This window comes from Zonotrichia albicollis, chromosome 30 (genome assembly GCF_047830755.1).
Source record: "Zonotrichia albicollis isolate bZonAlb1 chromosome 30, bZonAlb1.hap1, whole genome shotgun sequence".
NCBI classification, from domain to species: Eukaryota; Metazoa; Chordata; class Aves; order Passeriformes; family Passerellidae; genus Zonotrichia; species Zonotrichia albicollis.
The window spans coordinates 2,772,068-2,795,702 of record NC_133848.1 but is presented as its reverse complement, the minus strand read 5'-3'; the positions used below and the strand labels follow the sequence as shown (position 1 = coordinate 2,795,702).

The 23,635-nt window shown below is 56.9% G+C and overlaps 2 protein-coding genes across 10 annotated transcripts; both read right to left on the bottom strand.

Annotated features, from left to right (window-relative positions):
* Positions 1 to 1,003: 1,003 nt before the first annotated feature.
* LOC102062141 (uncharacterized) lies at positions 1,004 to 17,159 on the bottom strand. Of its 9 annotated transcripts, XM_074529086.1 has the most exons (10): positions 16,934 to 17,158; positions 13,651 to 13,784; positions 12,752 to 12,869; positions 12,460 to 12,530; positions 11,027 to 11,102; positions 10,488 to 10,550; positions 10,291 to 10,360; positions 8,496 to 8,574; positions 6,681 to 6,744; positions 2,667 to 2,759 (listed from the first exon to the last, which is right to left on the bottom strand). In XM_074529086.1, exons 1-10 carry the CDS (start codon positions 17,063 to 17,065, stop codon positions 2,682 to 2,684), a joined length of 885 nt encoding a protein of 294 aa, XP_074385187.1. In that variant the 5' UTR covers positions 17,066 to 17,158; the 3' UTR covers positions 2,667 to 2,681. The 9 variants fall into 9 exon arrangements, with proteins under 9 accessions (XP_074385191.1, XP_074385195.1, XP_074385190.1 ...); XM_074529090.1 differs by lacking the exons at positions 2,667 to 2,759; positions 6,681 to 6,744 and adding an exon at positions 1,004 to 2,150 and having other exon boundaries at positions 16,934 to 17,157; XM_074529088.1 differs by lacking the exon at positions 6,681 to 6,744 and having other exon boundaries at positions 2,678 to 2,759.
* A 1,376-nt stretch (positions 17,160 to 18,535) lies between these two features.
* On the bottom strand, positions 18,536 to 21,122 carry LOC141725457 (uncharacterized). The gene is made up of 2 exons (XM_074529096.1): positions 19,769 to 21,122; positions 18,536 to 19,402 (listed from the first exon to the last, which is right to left on the bottom strand). Exons 1-2 carry the CDS (start codon positions 19,880 to 19,882, stop codon positions 18,710 to 18,712), a joined length of 807 nt encoding a protein of 268 aa, XP_074385197.1. The 5' UTR covers positions 19,883 to 21,122; the 3' UTR covers positions 18,536 to 18,709.
* Between the last annotated feature and the right edge of the window lie 2,513 nt (positions 21,123 to 23,635).

Below are 23,635 nucleotides of genomic sequence, written 5' to 3'. Positions count from 1 at the left end.
CTCCCCTGGCACAACCTGAGGCCCTTTCCTCTTGTCCTGTCCCTCTTCCCTGGGAGCAGAGCCTGAGCCCTCCTGGCTGTCCCCTCCTGGCAGGAGCTGTGCAGACCCACAAGGACCCCCCTGAGCCTCCTTTTCTCCAGGCTAAGACCCCTCAGCTACTCCTGGTGCTCCAGCCCCTCTCCAGCTCTGTTCTTGTCTCTGGATGCACTCCAGCCCCTCAAGGTCTTTCTTGTCATGAGGGACCCAAAAGTGACCCCAGGGTTTGTGGTTCCTCAGCAGAGCCCAGCACAGGGGATGGGCACTGCTGGTCCCAGTGCCACACCATGCCTGGTACCAGCCAGGCGCCCTTGGCTGGGCACACACCAGCTCATGTGCAGCTGCTGCCAACCAGCACTCCCAGGTTGTTTTCCAGCTCTGCAGCCACTTTTCCCTAAGCCTGGAGCACTGCAGCAGGTTGTGGTGACCCAAAGACAGTACCTGGCACTTTGTTGACTGTAGCACTACTGGATCCAGGCTCTGCAGAGCCCTCCAGCAGATTAACACTTCCACCCAACTCAGTGGGCTCCAAACTGACTGAGGAACTCATCAGTTCTGTTTTTGCACTCCTGCCCTGGGAAGTGCTCCTTACCTGTGCCTGGTCCCACCCCAAGGGATGGCCATGGACACCAATCTTCTGGGGGGCATAGAATGTAAGAAAATAAAGATAGTGCAGAAGGCAATCTCACCCCTGAGGAGTTGCAGCTGTACTGATTACCAAAGATTAGGAACAGGCCTGCCCTTAACAGGCCACAGCTGTGTCCAGTGAGGATCAGTGCTATAAAAGAGTGGGTTGGCCGGTTGAGAATGGAGCTGGAGTTTGTTGGTGGTGCTATGAAGAAGGAATCAGTGCTGTGAGGAGATGACCATGAGAAATCACCAAGAGGGTATGGAACTTTGGCAATAACATGACAACAGTCTTCATCCCCCACAAGCCCACACAGTAAAGCTCAGCAGCCAGCAGCCATGTGGAGGGATCAGTTTTTATTTCAAAAGACAGTAACACAATTTTTTCAATTTAGTATCAAAACACTGGATATGTTTTTTTGTCTCCAGATTGGCCCCAAAAACTGCTACAACCAGGCAGCATGCTCCAACCACAAGTTACTGCGAGCATGGCAGTGCCACACTCACACCTCACAACACAACACATCAGCAATGCACACAGAGATGGCTTGGAATCAATTAAGACAATTAAGAGCAGTCCTGGGCAGGAGGAAAGGCTTGGCTCCCTCCCTCCAGGTAGGCAAAAACACTTCTCCAAGGACACAAGGCTGTTGTACTTAAGTTGTTAAGTGTAACCCAGTGATGAGCAGTGAAGCTTGGTGCATCAGCACTTAGTGAAGGCAAAGTCAGCTCCAGGGTAGCAATGGGTTACAGGGACAGTGGCTTCTCTAAGCCCTTCAGGTGTGGAGGGGAAGGGACACAATCCCTGTGAAGGTTCAATTGTTCAGATGACTGGCTTGGCTTAAGAAAAAAAAAAACAACCCCCAAAAAAGGGACACCTTTCACCCAAGTTGTTCCTTTCCAACATAGAGCTACCTTAAAGCTGAAAACTGAACTGTGCTTTTGGCAAACAGCTCCTGGAAAAGGAAGTTCTCTCAACAGGCTGTCATCCTAGCCTGGCTACTCTGACTCACAGCCAGAACCATCATATCTGTTTCCTGCCCTGCCAAAGCAGGGTGGCCCACAGCCAATTCATAGAAGATTAATACCAAATTCTAAAGCCAAGAGCTCTGAAGTGTAGCTCACCAGCCTCACACGTTATTTGGAATGTTTGTAATGGTCGCTACAAAAAAAGGTAGTTACAAAATGTGTACATCTCAAACATGCTCTCCAAACATTATTGCATTGTTTACTTCCCTTAATGATGCTGTTTGAAGCTCTGCCCAACCTGGTGGCCTTTAACCCTGGAACTAAGGAGATTTGTGTTTGGTCAGGTTGGCAACAGAAAGTAAACTCTGGTGCCAGGGTTAGAGGGCAGCAGCAGCTGGGCTGGCACCGCATGGCACAGGCAGTGGCAGGGATCCTTTACATCTCATTCAGGTCTAGCAGGGTCTGGTCCAGCATTCTTTGCGTGCAGAGATGCTCCTCTTTGGTGGATTTCAGTTTATCTGCCAAGAACAAGAGTCCAGAGTTACAAACCAGACAAGGAAGGGAGAGTCCTTTGCCAAAGAAAGCTTGTGCCAGCCCCTTCCCCACGCAGCTGCAGCGATCCTGGGGCTGGAGTGCCTGGCTGGGTGCAGCTGGAAGCTTTTGAGGTTACCTGGCTCAGTGTAGCCCTCGCCTCTCACACTGCTGGTGCTCCCACAATGGCCACGGTGCACCTTTAGCCAGAGCTCTGGGCAGTGTTTCACATGCAGGTGTCTCTGTGAGCAGCCAGCTCCTCCCAGGGCTCCACACCTCCACAGCTGACACACACACACTGGCCCAGCAAGGCACCCGAGAGCAAAAACACCCCTGGAACTCCAGCTGGTTGTGCCCCCCTTCCCCTCAGCACAGGGCAGCAGCAGGGAGCAGACCAGCAGCCCCAAGGCAGAGTGAGCAGTGAGGGAGCTGCACCCTGCCCAACACTGCAGGCAGCTGTGCAGTCGATTCTCACATGTTCCTTAAGCCAGGAGGAGAGCAGATCAGCAGCTAGTGCTCTAAGTAGGCTTTATTCCAAAGGTGAGCCCACCCATATCACTGGAGACATCCACACGCTGGGACACTGGGCAGACAGGCTGTGGAAAAATGTCCTTTAGGTACAGGCAGGTTGCCAAAGCCACTCCCAACCTCCCCAGGGCCAGAAACTGCACAGAGAGAGAGAACAGCCCTCCTCGAGCATGAGCAACAGCAGCAGCATTTCAATACTCCCTGCAGGCACCCAGGACACAGCTTCAGGCTGTGCATTTTGGCTGTCAAGATGTCTGTGAGCTTTCCCAGCCCATTCCAGCTGCACTGGGGTCAGGCCTGGGAAATTACTGCTGCCCCCAAAACTTCTCAGGATCCCCTAAATAGGAACATACTACAGGTGTGCAGTGTCTCACAGACCACAAGGTCAGTCCTTTATTGGTAGAAGCCATCATTCCATGCACCAGGAAATCCTACAGTCATTCAGCTAACAGTAAATTAGGTTGTAGCACTTGACAGGCAGCTTCAAGCAGACATAAGCCTAACTTCAGCCCACCCTCATTTGGGGGTGCATCAATTCTGGTTCCACGGAGGAGCCAGGCAGGACCCCCTGGACAAGCAAACAAGACTGGCTAAAACACAGCCAGGTCTGGGGGTGACTTCACCAAGAATAGAAGTTATCTTTATGTATTAAAAAAAGCTTAAATAAATTACAGGATAAATCCAAGTGCCTCATTAAAAAGCAGCAATTGCATAAAACTGGCAAGCCTGCCAGTGTTAATGATCAGATTTCAGTGTGGTCCACAGCAGTGGTGGTGGCAATGAGCTGTTAATGGGATTAGTGGGCCCCTTCTCAGTCACACAGATCATGCAGCATTAACTTCAGCTCGTTAGAGAGCAGGCGGTTTTTCTCAAGCTGGCTGTACAGGCGCTCTGCAGCAGCGACAGGATGAGGGAAACAAGAGGAAGAGAGAAAAAGAGAGAAAGGGAGGGTTAGTAGAGCACCAGGAGGAGCACATCAAACAAGCTGTCTCCACAGTGTGTGCTTCTGAGGACAGCCAGCTATTCCCAAAGGTTTGCCTCTCTCTAACTTGTGCTTCAGCCCAGGAAGATCAGAGGAAGCCAGGTGTGGGCAGAACGTGCTCCCCAAGTGAACGTGCTGCCCAAGATGTGCAAAGGCAAAGAAAGGAGGAAGAGACACCACAAGAGGAGCCTGCAGGCAGGGCCCCAGCAAGGACAGAGATGTGGGATGTGCTTGAAGTGTGGAGCACACTGCAGAAACGAGTCCTGCCACAGCTGTACCAGAACCAGCTTCCAGAGGGAGCCACACCTCACTGCAGTGGGAATGACAGGGTGTGAACAGCAGGACAGGCACACCAGAAAAACTAAGAGTGAAAACATCCCTGGCCTGGAGGACCCTCCTCTGAGAACATGCCTGGTGCCACACTAACAACCCAGCTAGGACTGGAGGCAGCAACTGTGCAGGTACAGGACAGAGGGACTTTGGAGCACAGAGTCCTGTTTTACATCTGCCCCAGAACAGCTCCATGAGCAGGGCACAAGCTGCCACTGCATTTGTGGCATTCCTCATCCTTCAGAGCTCTGTCCTCAGAGCCCCACAGAGGTTCCAGCAGCCACACTCACACTCATCATTATGCTTGGTCCCTTTCCACATCTGTCACTTCCCAGGGCTGGGTGGCAATGTCCTGCCACAACCAGCCACTACAGAGAACACATTCAGCATCCCTCCCGCTCATTTGCATGGCAGAGTCCTCCCAGCCTGACAGCTCCGATTCCTGCACTTTGGGGAATTGCAGGCAGGGAAAAAAACCTTACACATCATCTTCCAGCCTGGCAGAAGTGACCAGCACCACCTGCAGTGACACCAGTGTGATGCCTCTGCTGGAGAGTGAGCCCAGAGCACAGCCTTGGCCTTGGTCTTCCCTCTAATCTCTGTACTGTGAGGTCCTGAAACTCTCAGGCACCTGTGGATGCCATGGGACAGACAGAGAGACACAAACACTGTTTCTCACAGTGGCTTGTGAGAATTTTTAGGGAGTTTATAAGGATGTGGTAACTTTTTAAGTATAAACAATCTGCAGGTGGTGTTTTTCTACTTCATCTTTCTGTTCTTCTCAAAGACAGTGTGTGAGGAAGATGTTTTTGCTAGTTAGCCAATCAAACAGAATCTGTCATATCTATTTAATAAATAAAATAAAACCTTGAATAAAACCTTCTTTGCTCTTTCTACAATCCTGCCTCCTGCCTGTTCCTGTGCCATGCTCAGTGCAAGAGTGACAGGCACCCCCTGAAGGGGACCTACACCATTCCTCATTGCTTTCAATCTCAGAATATTTTACTCTTGAACAAGACCTAGCTGGGTAAAATTCCAGAAAGTGGAGTGGCTTACATGGAGCAGCCAAAGCACATCACCCTCCCCAGAGTCTCAGCTCAGTCCCTCCAGTGTAACACCTGCATACAGAGGGGAAAGCTCAACTTCAGCTTCACTCTCAGCTTCTCTCAGCCCTCAGGACCCTTTAACTGCACCTCACTGCAGGAGAGGGCAGTAATGCTGATTGATTGTCCCTCTTTAAAGCCACCAAGGGAAGCACAGGCAGAGAAGCCAATGATTTCTGACCTACCACAATGGGGAAGTTGAGGGAAGTTGTGGGTACATCCTGGCCCATGCCTTGCACAACAGCTGCTGTTGCTGCTGTGAGGGATTCTGGCTCCATGGTGCTCTGAGCAGCCCCAATGTCTGTGCCCAAACCTGAGAGATCCAGGCTGGTCCTGGGTCTCCCCAGTGGCAGAGGATGAGAGTGAACTGTTTTCAGCAGAACTTGGAGCAACAGCTCCAGCTTCAAGCAAACATTCCTGCTTGTGTGCAGGGAGCTGATGATTCACCCACACAAGGCAGCAGACTGGAGTGTTTAGCATGACTGAACTTCCCACACTTCAGGAACAGCTTCTGCACAGGGAACACCTGCCCATGTCTGCAGCAGCCACGCCATGTTTGGGCTGCTCCTTTCCCTGCCCATCCCCAGGGCAGCCCCAGGACGTGGGGAGCCCCAGGAGCTGCCCCTCCTGGTCAGTTAACCTGAGTTTGCAGCACCCCCACAGCACAGCACAGCTGCCAGGAACCAGCCTGCACAGGCCCAGCAATCCAGTCCGACCAGATGCCTCCAAAACCTCCCAGGGTAACCATTGCATCACCCACCCACATCCCCATCCACCACCCAGAGCCTGGGATTCCTTCTGGGTGAGTGGGGAAAGTGCCACAGCCCAGGCTTAGATAACATTCCTGGGAACACCAGTGAGCAGAGCAGAGGCAGCAGCTCCCCACAGCAAGAATCAGGGTGCCACCAGACCTCCCTGTGAGGTGTGAGCTGCCACCTCCCAGCACTGGCAACCACACAAGGGGTGAGGTTGGAAGGGACCACTGTGGGTCTGGTCCAACCTCCCTGCTCAAGCAGGGTCACCCCAGAGCACTTGGCACAGGATTGTGTCCAATTATTCTGGAATTTCTCGAGTGAGGGAGACTTCACACGGTATCTGGGCAATCTGTTCAGGGCTCAGTTACCAACACAGGAAATAAATTGTTCCTCATGTTTAGGTGGGACTTCTGGGCATCAGTTTCCATGTTTGCCTGTCCTACTGCTGGGCACCACTGAGCAGAACCTGGTCCCTCCTCTGACACCCTCCCTTTGATACTGGCAGACAGTCATGGTGTCCCTGTTGTCTTAAGAGCTGACAGGGGAACACTGGACTGGAAACCTTCACATTTACAGAAGCCCTGCCCTCCCACAGGATCCAGATCCTCAACTCAGCTGCAGTGGGGTTACTGAAGAGCTCTGGGTTCCTGCTTTGTGCTCAAGGGGCACAGTCCAACATCCCCCACTTTGAGATCCCTTGAACGCTCCCTCCCTTCCCCACCTGCCACCAATGCAGAGTGCGACAGGCTGGGGCAGGTGAGTGTGCCTGGATTATCCTGAGTGCCAGTGCTGTCACGTGGAGAGCAGAAGGGCACAAACCTGAGGAAGCCACGGGAAGTGTGCCATGTCACCAGAACTCTGCTCACGGAGGGCTCTTCGGGCACTGGGGCAGATGAACAGATCCAGAAAGGAAAAAGTATTTGACCAACCACCATGAGGCAGCACACACTGTTTTGTGAGCAGTGTTTATCATACCACATCAACCAGCAACAGCTCCAGCAGTGACACACAGCAGGCACTCACAGCCCAGTGCCAGTGCTCTGTGGGAAGCTCCATGCCACATTTCTAGAAGGATCCTGCAGCCCCCAGCCCCTGTGTGGGGAGGGAAGGGCTCTGCAAAAGATTCCCTGGCTCAGATGCTCACAGCCCTGCTCATTCCTGAAGCAAGAGGCCACACATCCTTGCCCTTGGCACAGGCAGCACCTCACACCCAGTTGTGCCCCAGTGAGACCAGCCAGAGCTCACACAGTATTTATTGGCTTCCAAACCCTGGCTAACGACTATCAGGTGTGGGACCTCCCACTGCAAGCCAGTGCTTGGCAACCAGTGCTGCTGAGCACTCCAAAGCAGGCAGGAATGAGGAGTGTCTTCAGTCAGGCACAGCTCCAGGGCCTCCTGCTGCAACCCCCAGCCTCCAGTTTGACCCTGTCTGCAAAGCTGCCATCACATCTGGGAGCCAGGGACACACCTCAAAGAAAAATCCAGCGTGCAAGTGAGGTCTGTGCTCCACTGAGAGTGACTCCAGTTTGAAGGCAATGCTGAGACAGTTACTCTAAAGCAGCGAGTGGTCACTAGAAACCCATTTCTCCAAAGCAACAGCCATTTATACAGGAACTGTTTTCCTTAAAAAAGGTGACATCATGCTCGAGCAAGAGGCAAGAGAAATACAAAAAGAGCTTTTTATGGCTCCACACAAGATATGCAGATGAGAACAACATCCTCCCCGCTCCCCCAGCACAGAAAGGGCAGCCCCTCAGAGCAGGCTGTGTCTGGCACATCAGGTCACACAGAGGGAGCTTTGTTTGGGAGCAAGTGCAGCAGAACTGGGGGGCTGCTGCCTCTGTGTCTGTACAGCACCCATTCCCAGGGATGCCCTGTGCACAGTAACTGGAAAAAGGTACTGGAATTCAGAGTGAGATGAAGAGAGCGTGAATGCCGGGTGCAGATGCAGAACAAGCCACCAAGCAGAGAGACAAATCCAAAGTGGAGTTTGGAACCACAAGACTTATCTGTGTGAGACAGAAGGAGACACTAATTTTAAGGAAAGCCTCGGTGTTTGTGCACAGCAAACTCTGCTTAGGGAACGTTGGGACACTCGTGTTAAGGCTCTTCTCTGTGGGGTGAGGACCTGGCCTCTCCTGGGTTAGTGCAAGGACCACATGGAGCAGTTGTTAGCAGCACCCACTGCAGATCTGAACAAAGCTAAGGAGCAAAGTTGCAGAAACACACAAGTTCAGCTACTTCCACAGATCAGTTCATGATCTGGCCCATCTCAAGCCTATTGTGGCAATTCCTAAGGAATCCACCTGAGCACTATCCACAGCCTCTTCCAGAAGGAATCCTGAGACCATGGCCCAGTGGCTCCAGCAGATGACAAAGCCACATTTCCTGAGAAAGCCCTTCCCAGTGGGAATGGGAATTGCACTCAAATTTAAGTCAGAACCCTTTCAGGCCAGCACAGCACTTGGTTACACATGCAGACCACCAGGACCTAGAGTTAGAGGATGGCATGCTGGGGCTCCTTGGGCAGATCTGTAGAAGTAACCTGGACAATTCTCCAACTACAGAAACCACAGCAAACCAAGCAAGCACTGGCAGTCCAGGCTGCTGAAGCGAGAGCCAGCTCATATTTACATGGAAGTCATGTCATTCAGGGCGTGGTCCAGTTCCTCACTAATTGCTTTGTACTTCAGTTTCTGGGCATAGAGCTCATCTAGAAGAGGTTTAGGAGGAGAACAAAAGGAAAACAATGAGGGAAGGCAAAGAGTTCTTCCAACACTCCGGGGTGGGAAAGGCACACTGGCGTACATGAACTGAAGAAAATGAAGTTACACGTGGAGCCATCACGACTCTGTGTTCATCCCCAACAATGAACAGGAGGGTTCCAGCAGCCTGAGGACCCAAGTGACCCACAAGTGCCTTCCAGGATTACAATCCAGCTCCAAGGGCAGCAGAGCCAAGCACTCAACCACATCACTTTGTAAAAACAAGCTGTCCAGCTAGGTCAGCAGGAACCAGGGTCAGGAGGAGCAGCAGGGAAAGGCAACTCCATCCACTCAGGGAGAAGCTTGTTACACCTAAGGAGAGCACTGATAATTGAGGTGCCTTGTTCTCACCTGTGTCTCAATGCAAAGACTGGCTTGGGAGCAGTCAGTCATGTCATGGAGCTGGGCATCAGAGGAAACTCCAGTGCTGCAGGATGCAGTGAGGTGGGGGAGCAGACTGGCCACACCAGTGCTCTCCATCAGATAATGGAGCAGACAGGCAGCTCTCTGCCCGCAGGGAGGGGTGGGCCTGGGACTGTGCTGACACATCCCTGAGCCCTGCAGAGCTGGCACAGACAGCTCCAGCTCTGGCAGCTGGGCTGCAGTACAGCTGGGCATGCTGTTAAGAGCCTCACAGAGCCTGGGGAACTTTGTCATTTGTCATGAACTAGGTCACCTCAGCAGCAAGGCTGTAGACCAGAGCCAACTCTCAATCAACAGGTTTCAAGGGGAGCGTGCAGGGATTTGGAGGACTTTTTGCAGTTCCAAATAAAAGCTTGTCCTGCACCATGAGGTGGCTCAGATTGCTGCTTGGCTGCAGTTCTGGAACAGTTCAGCTGACACCATTGCTATTTCTAGATAATAAACCTCCAGAGTGACTCCAGACAGCAGGATAATGCTTTGTATCTCCAAGAGCTAGCACTAAAAGACCACAAAGGCACACCTGTGGTCAAGGTAAGAGACCTGTAAGGGTTTTGGTTTACCAGCACCACCACTCCAGCCACAGCAATCCACAAAAGAATCTGGCCACACTCCCAGATTTAAGGGAGGCAGCTGAAACCTTCTCCTCCTGTGGCTTGGGGCAAGGTTCTGCAATGGCTGGCCTCAGGAGCGCTCCTGAAGGACTGTGTGAAGGAATGGGAGGAGGAAAGGAACCCACCCTTGGCACAGGCTGACTACCCCGTGGGCTGAACTGCTGGGGATTCAACCTTGGCTCAGGACTCACACTGGGCAGTCTGAGGCTTCATGGGGGCTGTTTCAGACTCACTGACTCCTGCAAGACCCCATCTGCAGCAGCCAGCATGTGCATGATGCTGTGCACACAAGTATGTTATTGTGACCAATTCTTACAAGTGTTTCTTTCCTGTGCCACTCCTACAAGAATTGGATTAAGCTGGGGCACAGGGATCTGGCTACATTCCTGAGGACATCACTACCAACATACAGAAGCTATCTAGATAAGGCCAGGTGTCTGGATCAAGAGCTTGAGAGCTGCTGCAGCACAGGGGAACTGTTTTCAGAGCAGGGCTCTTGCCAAGCCTCACCTTGGAGGCCAAGTGGGAAAATGCTCCAAGCAAGGAGGAGCACAGCAGCTACCTGAGAAACAGCCCTCCTCAGCTTCTCACTCAACACCCATTGCTTGGTTTCCTAGCCCCAGAATGTACCTTCCAGATCATCAATGGTCTTCTCCAGCTTGGCTACAGAGCGTTCAGCAAACTCAGCACGGGTCTCTGCCTGCCAGACAGAAATAAAGCAGTGAGTGCAACAGCTCTACAGGAAAGGGACCAGTCCAAGGACATGGACTTTGCATCTCTTCCCAGTCAAGCTCACCCTGCTGGGCCATCCTGACATGGTCACTCACCTCTTTGAGTTTATCAGTCAGAATCTTGATCTCTTCTTCATATTTATCCTCTTTTTGAGAGTACTGTGGAAAAGGAGTCAGCAGTCAGCAGCCCCAGATACCTCCCTCTCCAGAGAGCCCACAACTACAGAGGGCAGCATCAACTCCTCACTGCAGTACACATGACAACAGAAACCTTCCACCTGGGAGTTGTTCACATCCTCACCCAAGCCCAACAGGACTGGGGCAGGTGGCAAGTCTCACACCATGCATGGAACACAAACTTGGATGCAGAAAAATTCTCATCTTAACATTTTAGCAGCTTAAACACCCGGGCCGATTGAGTCTGCCCCAAGGCAGGGAAGGGCAGCCAGGCTTCCCCCACCCCAGTTTCCAAGCCCTCCAATGAAATAAATACCTCAGCCCTCCCAGCAGAGCAAGCACAGCATTCCTGGCTTGCTTAAGACTGCAGTTGAATCATTTCCACCTCAGTGGGTGCTCTGCTGTTTACCCTCCTAGCACAACAGCAATGTTTCTGGCCCTGGGACAGGCAGCCCTACCTTCTCAGCCTGAGCCTCAAGAGACTTGAGATTGTTGGTGACATTCTTCAGCTCCTCCTCCAGCTCGGAACATTTACTGTGGGGTTTTGTAAGGAAAGGGGAGAAAAAAAAGGAAAAGAAGAAGTGGGAGGGAAAGACAGGAGACAAGAAGTGAATCCACGTGCAGGGAAGATCAGGAAGTTCTTTAGGGGACTGTCTGAGATCAGACTGGACAGGACCCTGCTTTGAGGCACCTGTGCAGAAAGCAAGTTCCCTTTTTGCCTCTGAGCTCATGTTTGGAATATTCTGCCAGCATATGCACGGGGCACAGAGCTGAGCAGCGAGATGTGGACACAGGTTTCTGCCAGACTTGGAGTCTCCAAGGAGAAGCTTCACTTTTAGTGTGCTGTATGGAGGGAAGCTGTTCTGATGGACAGAAGGACAGCCACCACCACTGAAAAAGGGACATTTATGGGCAGAGAAGACAGAATGTTCCAGGAGAGAGCGAGAGAGAGACGCAGTTAAGCTGAGGGGAGGAGCATAGTGAGGAGACCACATGAGTTTTCGGTTTAATGGTTCAAGAAGGGAAAGGTTAGTACCTTTTCTTCGGCAACAGACAGACACCTCAAGTTCTGGTCCATCACTCTGATCTGCTCCCGCAGCTCCCGGCAATGACTGTTAGTGACGGTCACACAGGGGCACAAGCCAGGTGGGGGCAAGGTCAAAAGGAGCACCAGAACCACACCACCACAGAGCCAAAAAGGGTGGGGAAGGGAAACACAAAAAAGTCATGGTCACAACATGCACATCTGGGCGGGAAGCACAGTGCTGCTGCTGCATACACACCAACTGTGTTAGACAAGGCCCAGAGCACAGAAAGGCCCTGACCAACTCCTCAAGGATCAGCTAAAGCACCTGGACACATGAAAGGAGCCCAAACACCAGGATTTGTATCTCTGCTCTGAGCAGAGGAAGCCCAGATTTCTGCTCAGCAGTGCAGAAGCCTGTAGTGGTGTGGTGGTATTACTGCAAATCCTTGGAGAGGCCCAGAGAGCAGCCTCAGCCACAGCTCTGCCCTTGGCCACCAAATATGGCACTTCAGGCCCTGGCCTAGAGGCCTCTGCCACTTCAGTACAAGCACTGTGAACCATCTTGTGACTGCACACACAAAGCAGTGCTGTGATTGCTGAGCACAGGAAGGCTCTGCAGCCTTCACAACTAGGGAGTGACTCCATGCAAAGGCCCAGAGTGTCTCCACCCAAGGCAAATCACACCACAAACTCCGTGTCCTAGGTGGAACTAATCCTGTTTTGTGGAGGGAAGCGCTTTCACTGCTTTCCTTTGCAGCCCTCCACCCACCCTGTGCTTCAGGCCTTGTGTAACAAGGTTAGCAATGCAGTGTTAGTGCCCATGCAGAGGCAGACCTGGCAGGTACATGCAAGCAGACTACTCACGACTCTGCGAGCTCAGCTCTCTCCTCAGTGCGCTCCAGATCCCCCTCAATGATCACCAGCTTCCGAGCAACCTGGAAAGGACAACCAGAGTCAAGAGCAAGGAGGAGTTTTGTGCTTGCAGGCTCTGCAGAGCGAAGGGAGGAACGCCTGCAGGAGCCACTGGAGCTGTGGGAAGCTTTTGGCCAAGCAGAGCATTGATGAGGCTCTGCTGAGAGCCAGATTTGCTGTCAGCAGGAGGAGGATTCAAGTCTCCTGGCCCAGGTCAGTTGTACAGAGCACCCAAGGGTCTCACCTCCTCATACTTTCTGTCTGCCTCCTCTGCAATGTGCTTGGCTTCCTTGAGCTGGATCTCCTGCAGTTCCATCTTCTCCTCATCCTTCAGAGCTCTGTTTTCAATGACTTTCATGCCTCTGCCCAAAAGCAAGCACAAGGAGGGGAGATGTGTGAAACCATCTTGGACAAGGCAGCAGTGCAATGAGTTGCAGAGAATTAACAGCAGTCCCTGGAAGCACAGTGCTTCTCAATAAACCATGATTCCTCTGAATGCAGAAGGCAGAGGCCTCTGGGCTGATGTGAATACAGCCACCTCAATTGCTTGGAGTTAACTGTTCTGTGGAACATTCCCCCAGCAGATCACTGGGTTGCCAGGCCAAGGGGCGTGCAGTGCTGCTGAGAACAAGCCCAGCTTTCTTAGGGACTCCCAGCCAAGTCAAGCACTTCCCCATCTGGAATGAAGGAAGAGCCAAGACTCTCTGTGGCAGGCCAGCAGCTGGGGCAGGCTGCTCACGGTGTGTGCAGGAGGAAGCACATCAGACAGCTGGAAGTGGGCCACTCCCCTCTGAATCACAGGTCAGGGGACATCTGCCAGTTAGGGAGGATGCTGGCAGAGAGGCTGCCCCACCCACAGCCACCTTTACAAGGCAGTGGTGTCCCTGACCCGGTGTATTTCTCCTCTTTTGGAAGCGGGGATGCATGGTGGCACTTCCTCACTCCCCAGCCTCAGGTTCCAGGACAATCAAGGCCATCAGCAGCCTCAGGTTCATCAGCACTGGTTTAGCTGCTCTGCCTAAGCAGGCACTGACTCCCTCAAGCCTTGGTGTGGGATCTCCTTCCCCACTCTGAGAAGCTCAAAAAGTTGATGGCACCAGACCCTCAGTGTCTGACAGACTGCAAGCAGGAGTCCTTGCTCACCTTTCACTCTCATCTGCTGCCTTCTCTGCCTCTTCCAGCTTCTGCAGAGCTGTGGCAAGGCGCTCCTGAGCTCGGTCCAACTCCTCCTCCACCAGCTGGATCCGGCGATTCAAAGATGCCACCTCAGCCTCAGCCTGCAGGGAGCAGAGGAGGGCACTGAGCCCGGGCAGGTTTGGCAGCTGAGATCTGCCACGGGGGCAGCAGCAGCACTCAGGAACCCAAAGCAAACCCAGGGTGCTTCAGCCACTCTCCCAGAGGTGAGCAGCACACTCAGCTCTGCAGGCTTCCTGCTGCCAGCCTGCACTGCTCTGAGTTCAGGCCATAAACACCAAGGAGATGATTTACACCAAGTGCTGCCTCTGCAGCTGCCAGGATCCTGCCAGGTCATTCATTCATCACAGCCCTGTTTATCCAGCACACCAGAGCATGCTGACAGCTGCCACTTAGCAGAGTCAGCTTACTGCTGTGATCTGGACATGAGCATTGCTTGAGGCAAACCCTCTCAGCAGCAAGGTGAGAAGGATTAACATGTCCAGGGATGTGCCAAGCTTTGCTGGGTGCTGCTGCCAAGCTGGGCTGCTCACAGGGTGCTGCCCAGCCCCAGGGCTTGTTGCTGCAGAGCCCACAGCCCCACAGAGAGCCTGCAGTGCTTGAGGATTCCTTCCTCCCAGCAAATCCAGAGAAGGAGCAAAAACCTTCTCCAGCCTTGAGACAGCTTGAGGAGGCTGCTCCCCAGCAAGAGTTGCCTTGGATCACTCACACACATTGGGAGCTGCTGACAGCCTGCAGACATCTGCCAGAAATGTGGCACAAATCAGAGGCTATCCCACCCCCCAAGCACTGCAATCCATGTCCTAGTCAGCCTCCACAGAGGCCACAAGGTACAAGGCAGCCCCCACAGTGCTGTGCTGTGCTGGGGAGCACAGACCACGCTCAGAGAGCTCAGTCCATCACTCGTGTGGTAACACAGCACTGCCATCACCCTGTAAGGCAACACAGCACTGCCATCACCCTGTGGCTCGCTCCAGCGTTGAGTCAGAACACAGCCAGGGCAGATACAGAGGACAGGAACTGCCCTTCAGTGCTGCAGAAAACAAAGCACCTCAAGGCCAAGGATGAAAATCCCTTCCGTGGCACTCCTCTTCTGGATCAGACCCAGACTAAACAGTCAACTGGAGACTCACTGCAATCTTTTTGGGACCCTGGAGGCATGGCCTGATTGCCTGTGAGGCCCCTGCTTGCAGCCACATCCACTCCAGCCAAAGCCCAGGGGAGCCCAGATGCTTTAGGAACTCTGACATCCCCCTGGAAATCCAGAATCCTGCTCCCCAACAGGATTACAAAGGCAGGCAGGCAGGAGTGCAGCTCTGTGATCTGCAGAAACCCCAGCACAGGCACATGCCAGACAAACAGAAATACCCCAGCTGCACATAACAAAGCACCCTCCCAGCCACACGGTGCCGAGGAGGAGGAGCAGAGTGATGAAAGGCACCAGTGTTACACTGGGGTCCCACTCTGCTTGCACCCAGCTCCCAGAGGGGCTGTCTGAGCTTTCCCCCCACTGAGGCTCCCCTGGCAGGTTCCAAGGCCAGGCTGGGAGGGCACAGAGGAGCTCCCATGCAGGTACACCCAGCTCTGGATCAGCCCACACCCCTGTGGTGCCCAGAGCCAACACCCACCCTGCTGAAAGGGGAAGTGATCTGACCGAAGAGGAGCACAGCAATACCTTAAACAGAACCAGGAAGATTGCCTGACTGAATCTTTGCCCTATTAAAGGGGCTACCAGCTGCTGAGGACCTCCTCCTTCCTTCTCCACTTCTTGACCCTTTGAACTGCACCACTCAGCCCTGACTTCCTGCAGGCAGTGCTCAAAAACCACCCAAAAACCACCCTGCATTTTGAGGAAGTGCCTGTCTCCTGCTGCAGCAGAGCCCTTACATCTCCTGTTCTGCTGCTTCTCTCCAGATACAGATGAAACTGTCAGGCTTCCCCAGAGCACTGGGTGACGCTTCCAGGTGACCCTTTCAGACCCCCCTGGTACAAGTGGCACATTTCTGTTATTCCATGCTTCTTTCACAAAGGCAGCCCTGAGCAAGGAGCACCTGGAGCTCAGCAAATCAAAGGAGAAGCTCATCCAGGCCTTCAGAATTCACCAGTGCTGTCCCATGAGAGTCAAGAGGACTCCCCAGGACCCGTGGCCAGGCAAGCCCTGGGCACCATACTGGGAGCACTGGTTCTCTCCCCCGAAGGAGGTTCAGGGAGCTGGGAAAAATATGCCTGTGCCCATGACAATGCTGCTATTGCAAGGAGAATTCCTTATGTGGCTGCAAAGAAAGAGCCAGCTGAGGCCTGGGAGTGGCAGCAGCTTCTGCCACGGATCTGGGCAGCAGAACCTGACCCATCCCTGGCAGTGCCACAGCTCTGTCACAGACACAACTCCAGCACTCGGGGGGGCACTCAGCTTCACATCAAATGCAGCAAAATCACTGCAAACCCAACGAGAGTCACGCTTAGATTCGAGCAAGGAGCTGCCCCGTGTCACCTCATTCCTGTCCCCAAAACGCCGCCAGCTTTGCCTGTGTCCCAGCCCAAAGGAGGCGGCCACTCAAGGTCCTGCCTGTGCCACTTCATCCCTGTCCCCACAATGCCACCAGCCTTGCCTGCGTCCCAGCCCAAGGGAGGGGAGGCAGCCACCTCCAGGTTCTGCCCGTGCCACCTGGGGGTCCTGCCCGTGTCACCGCCAGGTCCTGCCCGTATCACCTCGCCCCTGTCCCGGCCTTTCCGGCGCTGCCAGCTCAGATCCTGCTGTCGCCGCTCCCTCCTCCCTTTGAGGCGCTCCCACCCGGCTCTCCCCCGCCGGTACCGGTGTGAGGGAGCCCCGCTCACCGGGCCGGGCGGGACGCGGGGCTCGGCAGGGCTCCTGCGCCGGCCGCATCCCGAGGGAACCCGCTCCTTACTTCCATCTTACCCGCGCAGCTCCGGGCTCGGGGCCGCACAAGATGGCCGGGGCCTCCCCCTCCTCCCCCTGGCCGGCTCCTCCGCCGCTACCGTCTGTCCCGGGACACCGGGAACAGCGAAACAACGCCAGGCCCCCCTCCCCGGCCCCGGTGTCCGCTCAGCACCACGGGCGGGTCCCAGGGGGAGACACGGATACAGAGCGAGAGCGCCGCTCTCGGCGGACCCATCGGGCCGGGCCGGTATCCCCGCGGCTCGGAGCGACCCCCGGCTCCGGGCGCGCCGCCCGCCCGGCTCTGCCCCCGCGCGGCGGCGGTGCCGGCGGTACCTGCTCGCGGTTGCGGCGCTCGGCTTCCACCTCCCGCTGCAGCCGCTCCGCCCGCTCCTCCGCATCGTCCGCCTGCTGCTGCAGCACCTGGATCTTGCGCTTGACCGCCTCGATAGTGGTGGCCCCGGCCATGCTCGGTGCCTCCGCTCCAGTCCCGCCACCCCCAGACACCGGGACCGCGCCCGGAACGGCCGGACGGAAGTGACGTCACTTCCGCCCCGCCCCGCGGGCGCGTTACCGGGGAGATGAGGAGCGGTCGCCGCGCCCGGGGCGGGGCCGGGGCACCGGGACCGGCACCGGACCGGGGGCACTCAGTGGCACCGGCGGGAATGGGGGCACCGGGCGGGAATGGGGCACCATCACCGGGCGGGGGACACACATCGGCACCGGCGGGAACGGGGCACCGTCACCGGATGGAGGCACCGGGACCGGCACCGGGCGGGGGGACACTCATTGGCACCGGCGGGAATGGGGGCACCGGGCGGGGGACACATCGGCACCAGCGGGAATGAAGCACTGGCACTGGATGGGGCACACACATCGGCACCGACGGAAACCGGACACTGGCACCGGGCCGGGAGGGAACACAGGATGTGCCCCCCGGACAACTGGGTCCAGCGGGACCCGCCCGATATGGTCTGAGGGCACCGGGAGTGGCCTCGTGTGTCACGGGGAGCAGGCACGGCCTCACCGGGCCCGGAGCATCCACACGGGCCCACACGGGCTCTGCCCCACGGAACCCCCTCACACCCCGGTCGGACTGCCCTCAGCCCCGGGGCAGGGGACACACATCGGCACCGGCGGGAACGGGACACCGGCACTGGGCCGAGGGGAACACCGGGGTGTGCCCCACGGGCACCTGGGTCCAGCGGGACCCGCCCGATACGGGCGTGAGGGCACCGGGACTAGCCTCGTGTGTCACGGGGAGCTGGCACGGCCTCACCGGGCCCGGAGGATCCACACGGGCCCTGCCCCACGGAACCCCCTCACACCCGCCCCGGGCCCCGGGGCTGGTTCGGGCACGGCCTCGCCACGGGGAGCTCCGGGAGCCCCCGGAGCCCGCGGGGCCCGGAGCCCACAGCCTTGCAGCACATCCCGCTCCTTCCTCCGTGCCGCGGTGGGGCTGCGGCCGCCAGGCTCCCGCTGCGCTTCCATGTGTGAGATCCCGAGGTGAGAACCCTCCCGTGTCAGGAGGATAACGCTGCGAAGATCAGAGCTGGGAGCTGTGTTCCTCCGTGGCGTGAGGGTCATGGAGCCCCCCAAGAGCTCGATAAACACATCACCGAGCCCTGTTACTGCTCTCATTCCCCCCTCTCGTTCCCCTATTTGTCAATGCTTCTAGTGTGTAGATAGAAGGGAAAGGCTCCGGGCTGCTGCCTGAAACCCTCGGCAGCCAGGCAGGAGCACAGCATGTTTCCGAGGTGAGTGAGAATCCAAAGGGCTCTGTTGGGCTGGAAGTACCCGGGAAGCAGCTCTGCCCTTTCACTGCTCCGGGATGTAAAATTCCCAGAGCCAGGAGGAAACTGGAGGACCCCCATGGGCCACGCTGGGGAAAAAGGGCTGCAGGTGCACAGAGGGGGATCCATAAGGGAATGTGGTGACAGCAGGGAAAATGCCAACAAGGACAAAGGGGGGAAAGAAGGGTGTGAGGGTGGGAAGAGCTCTGCAATGCTGCTCTCGACACAAGTCCCAGCGCAGGGCTGCCCACAGGGACCCGCAGCAAAGCTCCAGAGCTCCGGAGCTCCCAGTGAGAGCAGCCCAGGCGCCGTGCTGGGATCAGGCACTTCCCCACGAGCACGGACGGCTCCTGCCTTCTCTGCACCAGAGCCGGGCTGCGAGGCTCTGACACCGGAGCCTGAGGCATCCCGGCCTCTCAAGGACTGCCAGGTCCTGACAGGTGACGAGCGGTGCCTCATGCCTGTCTCGATGCCGCCGCCGGCTGAAACCCTGCACCGCTCGCACCATTGTTTTCCTGGAAACAGCGGACAACAATAGCCGGGCTGTGCAATGCTCGCGCTGCCCATGAGCCCCCGCCTGCAGGGGGATGAAGGCTCTCCCCTCCTCCTTCTCCTTCCCGGAGCTCGGCTCCGCCACCCCCAGCCGTGACTCAGAGTTTCCCGGGGACACGTGGACCCCGCATCCCGCACTCACTGCCCAGCTCTGCCCTCCGGATTTGTCCTTCACAGGGCCATTCTCTGCTCGAAGGCACCTACACGGTTTTACCGGGAGCACACTGAGCCGGACAGGGACCTTCCTGTGTCCCCAGGGCATAGGGAAGGGCTGCAGTCCCACCAGGAAGGGGGACAAGGCAGCATTCAGCTTCCACCTGCACCCCATACATACGTCTGCCGCCTTCTTCTCTGCCAGCTCCAGCTTCTCCTGGGCGTCCTTCAGGGCCTCAGAGTATTTGTCCAGTTCATCCTCTGTCCCCTTTAGCTTCTTCTGCATGGCAGCTAGCTCATCCTCCAGCTGGAAGGACAGCGGTGTCACCATGGGTGGGCACCACTCTGAACCCCTGCACCCCAAGAGAGCCCTGCTTGCCCCATCCCAGGCTCAGCTCTGCCCCATGGCATCCCTCCTGCCCCTTCCTTGGGGCCAGCTCTGCCCCAGAGTGTCCACCCCATTCCCACACCCCAGGGCTGTCCCACCCTCAGAGCACCCTTGAGCTGGGGGATAGTGGCAGCTGTCACACTCTTACAACTAAATAAACTATTTAGTGCAGTAAAACACGCTCTCATACCCCAGGCAGAGTCCCTGTTGGGTCTGGGCTCAGCATAACCCAGCACAGGCACCCCCCACCACCCCTGGGCTGGGGGCTGTGGCTCTCTGCCCTACCTGCTTGCTCCGCTCCTCCGCCTGCTTCTGCTCAGCCTCTGCCTGCTCTGCCCGGTCTAGGGCATTCTCCTTGTCCAGCTTCAGCATCTGCATCTTCTTCTTGATGGCCTCCATCCTCGTTGGGCAGCGGTGGGCAGCGGGATGCAGACAGACAATGGGTGGCTAGGGCAGCTGTGGTGCCTGTGCCCCACTGCCCGTTTATCAGCTCTGCCCAGCACGGTGGCTTTGCCTTTCTTGGGCTGAGCCGCCTCCCCACCTTCCCAAAAAGTCTGTGCTGGGGACCCATTGTGTGTCCTGGGGGCTCTGGGTGGTCACAGCCTTATTTGGGCTCCCCAGGACAGCTGGGGTGTTATAAAAAGCAGCAGCAGGTCTGTGACAGGGGGTCCTGCATTGTTCCAGGTGCCCCCTCCCCCTGTGCAACGGGACACCCTGGCTGGTGCCCCGAGTGCTTCCTCAGGATGTTGAACTGGGTCCGTGCAGCACTGGCATGAAGTTCTCATCCCCCATTTGCCTTCTCCTTGGGATGTTTTGGTGGCCCTGGGCTGACATTTACCCCTGCCTGGGGGCGGCATAGAAAAGGGCAAGATCATCCTGGCACTATTTTGGGAGCAGGGGCTTGGCTGAGGGTGTTTGGCTCTGCAGGGAGCAGCAGGGGAAACTGCCCCCAGAGCTCAGGGGGAGCCTGCTGAGCCCCAAGCCCAGCTCCAGCTGTGTGGTGCTTGGTGCTGAGGGAGAGGATGCTGCTGGCAGCTGGAGGAGCAGATTCCCCAGGCGCAGGGAGGAATTCTCAGGGCAAGTGGTGGCTCTTCATCCACAGCTGAGGGATTTGCAGCCTCCTTGTGCCAGCCCACAGGTCCAACTGGCCCCATAAATCAGGTTAGGATCTCCCATGGAAGAGACCTGCTGCTCCCACCCAGGGACAGATGTTGAGGGCTAAAGGGGTCAGCACCCAGGGACCTGGGGACAGAGAGCTGGTGGCAGCTCTGGGTACCCTGGGCAGGGCACTGGAGGGGACAGTGCCTACCCAGGGTCCCAAGCAGCGGCTGCACCTCCATAAATAACACCCCCATGCCAGGGCAGTGGAGGCAGAGCTGGGCACAGGGCCACGGGCCTTTGTATTGTCATCATCCCTGGCGTGAGCGGGGGGACAGGTGGCAAGCGCTGACCCCGCTGCCATCCCAAACCTCCGCCAACCCCCAGGATGGCTCTGGGCTCCCCCTCTCAATCCCATGGAGATGGGCAGACAGGTTTTATTGTGGCAGTGGGGACTAGCAGAGGGTGCAGGACAGGGTGCAGAGGGTCCCCCTGCCTGAGACACGGCACAGGCAGCATCTGGCCAAGTCAGTGCTGGGCATCCCTGGCGCTGTAAGAATATGTTTGATATTTAGTTGGTTTTCCAATAAAACAACCTAATATCAAACATATCAGACAGAGACAGGGGCAGACGGAGGTGGGAGGACCAGGAGCTCAGCGGCCTGTAAGAGAAAAAGAAGAAGATGCTGAGAGCTGGGGTGGGAGTGGTACCCAGGTATAACCCCCAAGGCACTGCAGAGGCAGCACACATCCTCACCTCAGTACCTGGAGCCTGCTGGGCACCTGTGCTAGTACTGGTACCCAGGATAACCCCAAAGGCACTGCAGAGGCAGCACCGAGCCTCACCTCAGTGTCTGGAGCCTGCTGGGCAGCTGTGCTGGTACTGGGCTGTTCGGGATGCAGTGCTGGAGCAGGAGGCGTCCTGTGGCCAGGATGAAGCTGGAGCAGGGCAGTGCAGGCTTGGTCTCCTGGCATGGCACATCAGGGCACACCATGACATGCACTGGCATGGAGCAGCATGCCATGGCAGGCAGGGCTGAGGCCAAAGGGACCCCACATCCATCACCATCTTACCTGGGCTGGCTTGGGGGACTCTGCTGCGCTCTGGCTCGGGGGTCGCCTGGCTGCGTTTATAACCGCGCTCAGCTGCACCGAGCAGGGGGACGTGGCCAGCGACAGCCCTGGCCCCGCACACGTGGCCTTGTTCCCATTAATTACCACCCATTGACGTCCCCCTGCCCCCCGCACGGACCCCCGCGCCCTTGCTGCCGGTCGATGCGGTCGATGGCCCCGCGCCGCCTGCTCCTGCCCCTGGTGACACTCCCTGTCATTAGCAGGGCTGTCAATACCGGGGGCCAGCCCTGGCCTGTGGGGCCTGTGCCACCAAGGGGCTGCTGCACATGACCCTGCACAAGGACGAGCCCCGTTGACGTGGGGGAGTTGTGCCTCACATCCCCTTGCTTTGGGGAGCTGCTGGACTCACAGGGGTGTCTCTTCCAAGGGGCTGCCTGTCACCTTGCTGCATCCATGTTGAGGATGTGGCTCCAGCCACGCTGGGTGACTGAGGCAGGACCCCAATCCACACTGAGGCAGCTGCTGGGACCAGGATGATGGTGCCCAGTGACAAGGGCACATGGGATGTCATGGAGTGTTGCAAGCATGGCCTTCCCACACCACAGCAGTGCTTTGCTGCAGTGGGACACATCAGCCTCGGGAATGGCACTGGCAGCTTTGAGGGACCAATGGGACAGGACACGGGGCAGCCAGAAACCTGAGCGCTTTGTAGGACCAATGGGACAGGACATGGGGCAGACAGAGACCTGAGTGCCATGGGAATGACAGGCACACAGCCCAGCCTCGGGGGTCAGGGGCTTCAGCCACGATGAGGGGGCAGTGGGGACGGCAGGGACACACGTGGCAGCAGCAGTGCCAGAGCCGGGGGCGTGTGTGGCGCTGGGTGATGTGATGCAGCCCGACAGCCGAGCTAATGAAGGGCTGTGGGGAGGGGTGCTGGCCCAGCAGCCGCCAGCCCTGTCAATAAACAGAGCCAGAGCAGGCACTGATGGGCCCCGGGGCTGGGAGACACCAAGGTCAGGCACAGAAGGGATGGGAGGTGGGGGACAGGGCCCTCCCAGCTGGGGAGCACGCAGAGATCTTGGGTGCCTGGATGGGACAGGGAGCACTGCACCCAGCCCAGGCAGGTCCCTCTCCCTGCTGCTGCAGGGCTGTGCCACGCTGCCAGGAGCACTACACGGTGCAGCAGGACTGTGCTGGGACAGGGACCCGTGTGGAGCACCCAGCCTGGTGAGCCATGCTGGCCGTGCTGCCATCTCCTGGCACAGCCATGGGCGAGATGGAGTGTGTAGGATCCAGGGCCGCCAGGCTTGCAGGCGACACGTCTGGATCCCAGCCACAGGAATTGTGCTGGGCTGTGTCTTCCCCCCACTGCTGCCCTGGGCTGTCCCATGCCTCACATGCAGCAGACACAGCCTGTCTTGCTCAACATGTTTTATTCTCAGTCAGGAGCTGGGAGATGCCAGGCCAGTGCCACACACTGGGCCGAGCACTCAGAGCCGCTCCACATGGAAGGCTTTTCCCTGCTGGCACAGCTCCTGCTGGTGCTGTAGGTGCTCATCCAGGATGAGCTGGCACAGGGCATCTCGGCGGATCTGCCAGGCACAGGGGCAGTGCTGAACCCCCAGTGGCTCATCAGTGCTGGGAGATGTTCCCCAGGACAAGGGGGGCACCACCCCTGGCAGCAGAGGGCTGGGGGACCCCAGCTGTACCCAACAATGCCCAGCCTCACCACTGCCTGCTCCCTGTCTGCAAGGTGCAGCTCCAGCTCCACACACTTCCTCAGCCTTGACTCCGCGATCCACTGCAGCACCCCGAGGGACGATGCCCAGCACTGTGGGTTCTCCCTGGCCCCCTGCCCGCTATTGAGACACAGGGTGGGCAGGTCAGGGATGCAGAAATGTCCCCCCCAGCCTGCCCTGTGCTCCTCATTGCTCACAGATCCCCAGCAGTGCAGGGGATTGAGCCCCTGGGGTGCTC

Bases quoted from the DNA above. Each gene is read 5' to 3' on its own strand.
- LOC141725457 (XM_074529096.1), bottom strand. From the start codon at position 19,882: ATGGAGGCCATCAAGAAGAAGATGCAGATGCTGAAGCTGGACAAGGAG. The intron at 19,403-19,768 runs GTAGGGCAGAGA...CTGTCCTTCCAG, and splicing joins CGGAGGAGCGGAGCAAGCAG to CTGGAGGATGAGCTAGCTGC.
- LOC102062141 (XM_074529093.1), bottom strand. From the start codon at position 17,065: ATGGCCGGGGCCACCACTATCGAGGCGGTCAAGCGCAAGATCCAGGTG. The intron at 13,785-16,933 runs GTACCGCCGGCA...TGCTCCCTGCAG, and splicing joins AGCGCCGCAACCGCGAGCAG to GCTGAGGCTGAGGTGGCATC. The intron at 12,870-13,650 runs GTGAGCAAGGAC...GCTTTTGGGCAG, and splicing joins GCAGCAGATGAGAGTGAAAG to AGGCATGAAAGTCATTGAAA.